The 10,018-nt window shown below is 38.8% G+C and overlaps 1 protein-coding gene across 2 annotated transcripts in view; it reads left to right on the top strand.

Annotated features, from left to right (window-relative positions):
• The first annotated feature begins 1,317 nt into the window (after positions 1-1,317).
• Positions 1,318-10,018, top strand: part of IPMK (inositol polyphosphate multikinase) — a 48,305-nt gene continuing 39,604 nt past the window's right edge. For both annotated transcript variants that reach the window (XM_047701789.1, XM_047701788.1), the window contains exon 1: positions 1,318-1,508. In XM_047701789.1, coding sequence (XP_047557745.1) covers positions 1,319-1,508 — 190 coding nt within the window. In that variant the 5' untranslated portion in view covers position 1,318. The remainder of the gene's footprint in view (positions 1,509-10,018) is intronic.

The raw sequence follows: 10,018 nt of genomic DNA, 5'->3' as shown, positions 1-10,018 counted from the left end.
GCCTGGGGCAGGGCTTGGAGAATAGAGATTCCAGGTCAGATTTAAGTCTTTTCCAGGTGTGCGGGTTTCTTACCGCAAAGGACAGGTGCTGGTAGTACACTTGACATAATCAGGTATCTAAGATTTTATCTACAGTTTTCTTGCTCAGTTCGGCACCTGCAAGGCCACAACCAGTTTTCATTATAAAATGCCAGTGGCAGACAAGTCCTATTTCAGAACCACCACCTCGCTCACGGTGTACGTCACTTTCTAATGCTTTTGAGCCAGTTACCCATTGAGGACCCTGGAACCCGCACTAAGGGCTGAATAGGAGAAACAAAGCGGCTTATTTCTTCCAAAAAATGTACTCAAAAAGATACTAAGATTATTCTCTATCTCCTACAGTCTGCAATTAGTGTCAGTTACAAAATATTTTATAAAAGCGGTTTAGGGGCCCAAATTTGGGGAGGGGGGTTAGAATTAACTCAAAGGGTGTTTTGAAGGTGCATTTTCTAAGAAGCTGCTTGTTTTTACTCTTCTCGTTTCCATGCGTGATGGGAACCGGAGGGAGTTGATTGCAGGGTAGCCTCCCAAGCCAGGACCTCCCAATTCTCAACACGTGACTGATTGCTCCTCACACCTGCAAGCCCCTGGAGTCTTTGAGCCGGACCCCAGGAAGCGCTGAAACGCCCACAGAATGAATGAAGCTACAACAGCCCGGCCGGCACTGTAAGGCCAGCTCAGCGGTGGGGGGTGAGAAAGACCGCGAGGGCCCTTGCCCCATCCGGTAGCCTTCCGTTCGCGCTGGCTGCGCCAGGCTCCCGCCCCGCTGCAGGGGGTCCCGTCGGGTAGCCTCTGGGCATGCTCAGTAGCAGCGGCGGCCGCGGGTCGCGCAGTCGGAAGCTCGCGGCTGCGGCGGCGGTGCAGGCGGCGCTGACGCGCTCGGCAGCTGAGGGGACTGGAGGACGGCGGGAGGGGGCGGGGGCGCAGGAGGTGGGGCCGCCCTCGCCGTCAGGGCCCCAGGGAGAGCGGGGCGCCGCCGCGGCCGCCGCTCCTCGGCTCGGTTCCGTTTCCAGGGCTGAGCCGGCAACGATAGCCGCAGCGGCAGAGCAGCAGGAGTCGGGAGCCGCGCTCCGCCGAGAGTTAGGCAGGGGAGCGCTCGCGCTTCCGTGGCGTCATGGGCCCCCTTCCCGGGCCTCAACGGGCACCAGCCGCGGGAACCCCCGGGCCTCCTCGCGGCCAAGCCTAAGCGACCCTCGGGTTCTCCGGCTCCCCCTCCTTCCGCCTTATTTTTTTCCTGTTCTCACTGAGGCTATACCTTCAGCTTCGGCTCTCCGTTATGGCAACGGAGCCGCCATCCCCCCTCCGAATTGAGGCGCCCGGCCCCCCAGAAATGCGGACCCCACCGGTGAGCGAAGCCCCCCCCGAGGGCACCCCGAAGGCGGCAGGCGGCAGGCTCTGCTTCCTCAACGGATGCGTGCCCCTCTCGCATCAGGTGGCTGGGCACATGTACGGGAAAGACAAAGTGGGTAAGTGGGGGTTGGCGTGGGGCTCGCCGCTCCGCTTTCGCTTGTGTGAGCCCCCGGCCGGCCGAGGCAGCTTGGCGCTCACTGGCTGGGCTAGACTCCCCTCCTGTTTGCGCACAGCACCCCAGGCCTATTCCGCTGTTCCCCGGAGCCTCGAGACCCATGCAGCAGAGGCTCGAAAGGGGGGGCGGATTTCTAGGGTGGGGGGCATTAGGCCAGCCGCGGGAGTTGGCGGGGAGAGGAGTGCCTGATCTTCCCAGGAGGGTGGTTGTTGATTGGAAACGGCGTAGTTAGTGAAAAATAGGAACTTACTGAACGGGGAAGTAAATTCTCCCCTGAGCACAAGGTCTGTTTATTATAGGCGGGGAGCAATTGCACAAGAAAAGGAATGAAATGCAGATGATGCTAATCTAGTGCTTCTCTTCTGTGTGCAGCTGCATAGCTGGAGGGGAAGGAAAAACAGGGCTTATTTCATTTATTTATTTACTGGGAACGTTTTATTGGCTTATCCAGGATCTTTCTCCCCATTCCTTTGAGAGGTTTTTCTGGTGTCTCCTGGGTTTTTCAGGAGGCGTGGTTCGGTAATGCAGAAACTCTAATTTCGTGGTAGGAAATATACCCTGCTGTTACTAGAAAGGTACACAGTTAAGGCATTCAGTTATTCTTGATTATCTTTTTAAGATTGTGTCATGGTCTGTGTAACACATTTTGTGAGCCCACCACGTTTAAAGCACAATGTAGGACCTATCGCAGTTGATTGTCTTGGTGATGTAAAAGTTGAGTTTAGGAACCGTAATTCACCTAGTTTACTCACACTGGTTCTCCGGGCCATGATTACTTGGGGAATCTGATGTATGAGTATGTGAGTATTGCAGATCTTAGACTTAGAAACCATTAGATACAGTTTGGTTTATGTTAGTAAAATGATTCGGGCTTAGGGTAGTAAGATAATATTGACATTTTTAGAGGAGTAACTGAGGCCAAGCCTGGTTAAGTGGCAAGCCTGAGGTCACACGTGACTGCGTGTTAGATTCGGGACACCAAGGGTCATGCCTCAGAACACTGTACATCGTGTATTGTTCTTGCAGATAACTCATCCAACAAGGATTTTTGAAAGTGGATGAGTATTTGTTTGAATCTTTGTATGTATGTTATTTCTCAAAGAGCAGTATTTCTTTCTGCTTTTATCTTTACCCACCTTTCTTTTTTCATGGTGAAAGTTAGGTATTAATGATGATGTCAGTGTAGACTCTGCCTTTGTCCCCACTGAACTGTGAGTTCCTTTAAGTTAGGGACCAAATCTGTTTATCCTCATAGCCTTGTCCAGGGATTGGGGCTTAGTTAAATTGGGAAATGCTGAAAGAGTGAAAAATGACAGTTCTTTTAGTACACAGAGGCAAGGAAACAAATAGAGTTCTCAAGGTGCTTAGCCTAGATGTAAGGAAACAGCTTAAGATGCTTTGCACAGACACATTTTTGTGTGTGTCTGTTCTGGTATTGAAAGTTTTAGAGTAATTATGGAATTATTGTTGGTAAATTTATACTGCATACCTACTGATTTATTTTAATGAATTGTAATGATAATATTCCTAATAGTATTTTAGAAGCCTTAAAAAAAGTAATTGTTTCCTAAGGGTCCCTAGAGATCGACTCATGTACAAAGGAAAATAGATAAAATACCGCAGAATACACACAATTTCGATGGTGATTGTCATTTGAGAGTGTAACCACTGCTTATCAAAGTGTGTAATAGTGAACCTATTCAGCCTATTCACAAATGTACTCTAAATGTGACTTTATACCACATTGCAAACAGTGGCTGAAAGTTGTTTTGGCACCCAAATTACCTAATTGAAGGAGTAGTTGAGATTCTAAAAGTCCTTAATTTTATTTATTATTGCATTCAGTTTAAAAAATTTTGTAAGATACTCTTGACTAGGGATTGTCTGTATCACTAGTGCACAATGCCTCAAACATACTGTGCTAGCAACCTAATAAATATTTTATTGAATTTAATTCATAGTTATTTACACAGCCTAGCATATATTATTAATGAAAGGACACCTGAATGATGATAATCTTATGTATTCATAAAATGGATAACAAGATGCTCAGTAATTCAAAGTTCAAGAATTTATTGTGTCTCTCTACTATCATAAATCACAGTTGTAAAGTACTTTGTGTAGATTATACTTTGGCTTGGCTGTCAACTGAAACTTTCAGAGTAAATTTTCTTAAAGACATTGTGTGGATATTTGTTTTGCCTTTTAAAATTTTTCTTACTGCCATTAACTAAGGGTTTTTCAGTTTTGGATTGATAATCTATCTTACCTGTTTCCAAAAAGGAGTTGTTGGTTTTGTTAAATAAAAATTAAAAACATGAAACCAATTGCACAAAAGTACTTGAATGTAAAAATAGATCTTGTTATAGTTGAGTAATAAGAATATGTTACAGTTCTGCTATCAGAGTAATATTTTGTGTTCTTCACTGAAGTATGATTTCAGTCTTATATCTAAGAATACAAAGTGTTGTTTTGGTTTTTTTTAATTGTAAAAGTAGTACATAATCTTTTAGGAAAAAAATTCAAATGGTGTAATAGTACCCTTCTACCTACTCTCCCTCTCCTATAGGTAGTCACTGGTAACTATTCCTGGTGCAACTTCTCAGGTTTTTGTTTCTGGGCCCATACCTAAATACACTAACAGAACTCTAATTTTTGTACAAATAGATATATCAGCAACTTTTTTAAAAAAAATATTTTATTTATTTGATAGAGATCACAAGTAGGCAGAGACAGGCAGAGAGAGAGAGGAGGAAGCAGGCTCCCCGCTGAGCAGAGAGCCCGATGATGATGTGGGGGCTCCATCCCAGGACCCTGGGAACATGACCTGAGCCAAAGGCAGAGGCCTTAACCCACTGAGCCACTCAGGCACCCCGATATATCAGCAACTTGTTAAAAATTCTGTATTATGTAGTATATCCATATTTTTGTATTCATAATACACTTCATACTTTTTAAAAAAACTTGTATTCCATAGTGTGAATCTATCACAATTTATTCCTCTTGGGATAGATTTTTATATTTTCACTATTTTTTTTTTTTTTTTTGCTATTTTAAGTAGTGTATTAAACATTTTTGTATAATATAGTATACTTAACACATTGTGCAAAATTTTCTATAGGGAGGTTTCACATTCTTCATAGGGAGGAATTTGGTTTAAATTCCCAAAGTTCACCAAAGTTAGCATGAAATCCTTTTTCTGTTTTATTATTTAACATGTGCCATTAGTTTCTTTCAAAATTCCTTAAAGTTTCAAACAAATATTGAAATCCTGTATTTGTTTCCTGATCTAAGGATATAGAAATGAGGTAGTCTGGGTAAAAGAAGGATTTAAACTGGTGTTATCTATTTTGGCTTATGGTCTGTTTTATTAGATATGTTCTAAAACTAATTGACTTAAAATAATTTCAGACTTACAGGAAAGTTGCAAAGACAGTATAGAGAACTTAACATTTTATGGAATTTCTTTCTCTTGCATATTATTTATTGGGGGGGAACTATTTGAGGATAGGTTGTATATATCTTGTCCCTTTATACAGTAATATGTCAGTGTGTATTTCTGTAACCATGGCATATTTATCAAATATAGGAAATTTAACAGTGATACAGTGCTTTTATCCATAATCCATATTCTAATTTTGTCAGCTGTTCTGGTCTTTTATCATACTTGTTTTTCTCCGTCCAGGATTTAGTTAAGGATCATTTATTGCATTTAGTTGTCATGTCTCTCAGAATCCTTTAATTTGTAACAGCTCCTCAGTCTTTATCTTTTATGACATTGTCATTTTTTAAGAGTACCAGCTAGTTATTTTATGAAATGTTCTCTTTTTTTGGATTTCTGATGGGTTGTTACGGTAAGATTCAGGGGATGCGTTTCTGACTGGATTATTATAGAAGTGCGTTCTCCTCAAGGTATCACATCTGGAGGCCTACAGTGTCCATCTGTCCATTATTAGTGATATTTATTTTGATCATCTGGTCCAGTTATGGCATCTGTCCATTATTAGTGATATTTATTTTGATCATCTGGTCCAGTTATGGTCTGGCTTCTCCAGCATGTAGTTAATATTTTTCACTTTGCAACTAATAGTGCAAATTATTGGAGAGACACTTTGAGATCATGGACATATCCAGATCCTCCTCAGACTCCATCTCTATATTTGGCATCTATTGCTGATTTTTGCCTGAAGCAGTCTTTACTCTAAAAGTTGAAAAATTGTGATTTTTCTCCCCAGTTCTATCACTACCTCTGTTTTCACAGTCAGCATTCTAAAAACAGCCCTCACTTTACTCCTGTATATGTCCTTTATTAATAGTTTGGACTCATAGATTCTTATTTTATAGTGTCATGACCCATTATAGAACATATTTATTTTGGTGTTCAAATTGTCCCAGATTTGTTGAGTGGGAGTACTTCCTTCCTTTCTGTCACAAGTTATTTTAGACTTATACTTTCCCTTCCCAATTCTAGAGCCAGCAGTTGCTCTCAGGAGTCCTGGTTCATTTTCAGTGGGAAATGGTATTTTGAAACTAAGATCTGGGTGCTAGATGTGCTCATTGCTATTGGAGTGTTATTGCTTCTTGGCCCTTCCAAAGAACATAACTGAGAAGAATGTATAAATATTTAGAAATCATATCATACTGGTATTTCCAATTTCTTTCCAGTACCACAGAGTTCTTTCCTTTCCTAATTCTTTTTTTTTTTTTTTAAGATTTTATTTGTTTATTGGACAGAGAGAGATCACAAGTAGGCAGAGAGGAAGGTAGAGAGAGAGAGGAGGAAGCAGGCTCCCCACCAAGGAAAGAGCCCGATGCGGGGCTAGACCCCAGGACCCTGGGACCATGACCTGAGCCGAAGGCAGAGGCTTTAACCTTCTGAGCCACCCAGGCGCCCCTCCTTTCCTAATTCTAAATTTGTATTTCTCATCTACCTCAGTGAGAACCCTGGCTCGCAACATTTTTAATGTTCTTTTGTGTGTGTGTGTGTTTTGGTTTGTATGTTTTGCTTGTTCCTGTAATTTTCAGAATTTCTATACCCCTACTACCACAGAAAACAAACCTAGAATAAAGAATTCAAGATGAGATTCCCTTATACTAAGGGTATGTGGTTGGAAACACTTCAGAAGCTACTGGATTAGGGGTTTGTGGGGTGGGGGAGGTTATTTTTCCCCCCTCTTCTCTAAGGTAATATTATTTATTTGAAAAACAGTTGGATTCATTTGTGTTTAAATTCAGTTCCCTCCCTTCATTTTTATTTAATTATGTATTTTTGAATGTTTATAAAATTAACATTCTTCCAAAACTTAAAACTTTACAGAGAGATCTATCAGAAGTGTCACTTCATTCTCTGTCACTCCACCCATTTCTCAACATCCTTTGTAGGTAACCACTCTCGTTTTCTGATTTATCCTTGCTAAGTTACTTGTTGCAAGAACATGCAAATCTCTATAAATTTTCGTATTTTTCTTTCTTCCTGGCATAAAAAGTAGTACACTTTATCTACTGTTTTGCACTTCAATTTTAAACTTAATATATCTTAGAAATCAGTAGTATCAGTTCATAGAGTGCTTCCTCATCCTTTTTAACAGTCAGTTGTACTCCATTGTGCATATGTACCCCAGTTTTTTCAGTCAGTTTCCTGGATTTGCTTTTAGACTTATATTTATTTTCATTGATTTGTTTATCATAGAAGTAATATCCCATTGTCTTAATTCAGTGAGGAATTGAGTATTAATGTATGGTGGAGTAAGCATCCTGTTTTCTTTTTTGAGATTGTCTTGATGATTTCTGATCCTTTGCATTTCCATATAGATTTTAAATGAACCTGTAATTTTTCCCAAGAAATGGTAAGATTTTTGTGTTTGCTTTGAGTCTATAGGGTGCTTTGGTGAAAATTGCTTTCTTTATAGTACTTGAATCTTCCAATACATGAACATAGCAGATTTCTCCATTTATTTAGGCCTTCTTAAATTTCTCTTAGTCATAGTTTTCGTTGTAGAGGTCTTACACAGCATTCGCTAGATTTTTCCCTAAGTATTTGAGTTACTATAAATTATACCGCCTTTTTTAAGGAATTTTTATTTTATTTTGGGAAAATTTCAAACTGAAAAGTTGCAAGAATAGTATAATCAATTAATGTATACCATTCATCTAGGTTTACCTGTTATTAATATTTTGCCACATTTGCTTTATCACTTTCTACTTGATAATGATTTAGCAGAACCATTTAATATTAAATTGCAGACATTATGACCCCTTTTCCTCTAAATAATTAACTCCTAAAAATGAGAACATTTTCTTACCTAACCATGGTACAGTGATCAAATTGAGAATATTTAACATTAGGCTTTTGTCATTTTTTTCCCCTGTAATATCCATTGTAGCAATTTCCCCCATCCAAGACTGCATGTTGCATTTAGTCGTTAGGACTCTTTAGTTACCTATCATTTGGAGCAGTTTTTCATTTTTTTCTTTTATTTGAGTTACATTGTATTCTTGAAGCATCATAAGCACAGGATGTCAGTTGCATCACTGGTGATGTGACTTTGACAACTTGGTTAGGTGATATTTGACAAGTTTTCCACTGTAAAGTTTTCATTTTTCCTATTGGCATTAAGTAATTTGAGAGGAATAAAAAAAGACTGTTGGAGACTGTTAAAAATCCTGTTCCTCAGTTTTCACCCAGCATTATAAGCATACATTGACGGTATTTGACCAACTTACTACTGTGGTAGTTGCAAAATGGTAATAACTGTCATTCCTGTTAAATTTGTCAGTTGGCATCCTGCTTTAGGGAATTGTAGGTTTCCCTTCTCTCTCTCTTGCTTTCTTTCATTATAAGGATTTTTGCAGACTTCAGGCAATGTGTCTTAGCCATTATTGTTACTACTACTTACATTGATGCTCATCTTGTCCCAAATTTGGGCAGTGGGAGCTTCTTCAGGCTGGCTACTTGGTCTTTTCAACATTTCCCATTTTTCTTTTGAAGCACTTTCTCACTTTCTAGCATAAAAAAGATGTTCTGTGTTTGTCTTGTACTTTTTCTGTTCCAGCCCTGGAACAAGCTTATTTTTCTTTAAGAACCTGGTTCCTTTAGGGAAGAATGGTATTTAAAAACCAGAGTATGGGCACCAGGTATACTCATTACTCCTTGGGTATGGTTGCTGGTTTTCCTTAAGCAGATTGGACTAAGAGATACATAATTTAATATTTTTAAAATTTGGGTTCATATCTATACCTATAATTTAAACCTAATACCACAGGGTTTTTCTTTACCTTCCCCTGTTCTGTATTTATATATCTCTTCTTTCTCTTTGAGAATTCTGTCTTATCCAAAATATCAACGTATTTACTCATACTGAAATATTTCAACCAACTTTTCATTCCTGGAATAAGTCCTCATGGTCGTGATAATATATTGCTGGATTAAGTTTACTGATGTTTCATTAAATATTTTTACGACTGTGTTCATGAGGTCCATAATATTCTTTTAAGTCTTTGTTGGGTTTTTTAAAAAGAGTATGCTGGTTTCATAAAATTAGTGGGGAGATGTTCCCCACTTTCCTGTTTTCTAAAAAAAATTTGGGAAGAGTGCTATTATCTTTTTCTGTAAATGTTTGATAGAATTTACTATTGAAACCATTTTGGCCTACAGTTATCTATAAAGATATTTAAAATTATGAATTCAGTGTTCTTCATAGACCTAGGGCAACTTGGGTTTTCTGCTTCTTGTGTTTTAATAATTTATGTGTAAAGGAGTTTATTCATTTTATTTAAGTTGGATTTATTGGTATGAAGTTCATAACTCTCTTATGACTTTAATGCTTATAGCATTTATCGTGACACCCCATCTTTCATTTATTCCCAATTATGGTAATTTGTTTTTTTCTTGCTCCATCTAGCTAGAGTTTTATCAGTTTTATTGATCTCAGAGAATCTTTTTTATTGATTTTTTTTTCCTGTTGTCTATTTTTATTTCATTGTTTTTGTTTTTATTTGCTCCTGCCTTTCCACTTATTTTGGGTTAATATCTTACTTTTTTCTAGCATCTTAAGTTTGAACTCCCCTTTCTTTTTCTTTTTTTCTAATAGAAGCATTTGAAACTACTAATTTTCCTCTGAGTTCTAAGCAGTACTTCAGATACATTTCACAAATTTGTTACGTTAGTTTTTATTATTGTTTAGTTAAAAATGTTTTTAAATTTCCTTTGTGTATTTTGATCCATGATTAACTACAATACCAATAACTACTTGGTATTTTCCCAAATATCTTATTTCCATTATGGACAGAGGATATTCAATCCTTTTAAATTTAAACTTTTTTTTTTTTTTTTTAATCACTCAGCACATGGTCAGTCTTGGTAAATGTTCCATTTGTACATGAAAAAATGCGTATTCTTTTGGATATAGTATCCTGTACCTGTCAATGTGATTGTTTGATACTGTTGTTTAG

This window comes from Lutra lutra, chromosome 14, assembly GCF_902655055.1.
Source record: "Lutra lutra chromosome 14, mLutLut1.2, whole genome shotgun sequence".
NCBI classification, from domain to species: Eukaryota; Metazoa; Chordata; class Mammalia; order Carnivora; family Mustelidae; genus Lutra; species Lutra lutra.
The sequence above is the reverse complement of the archived record's forward strand: the minus strand, read 5'-3'. Positions and strand labels throughout refer to the sequence as shown.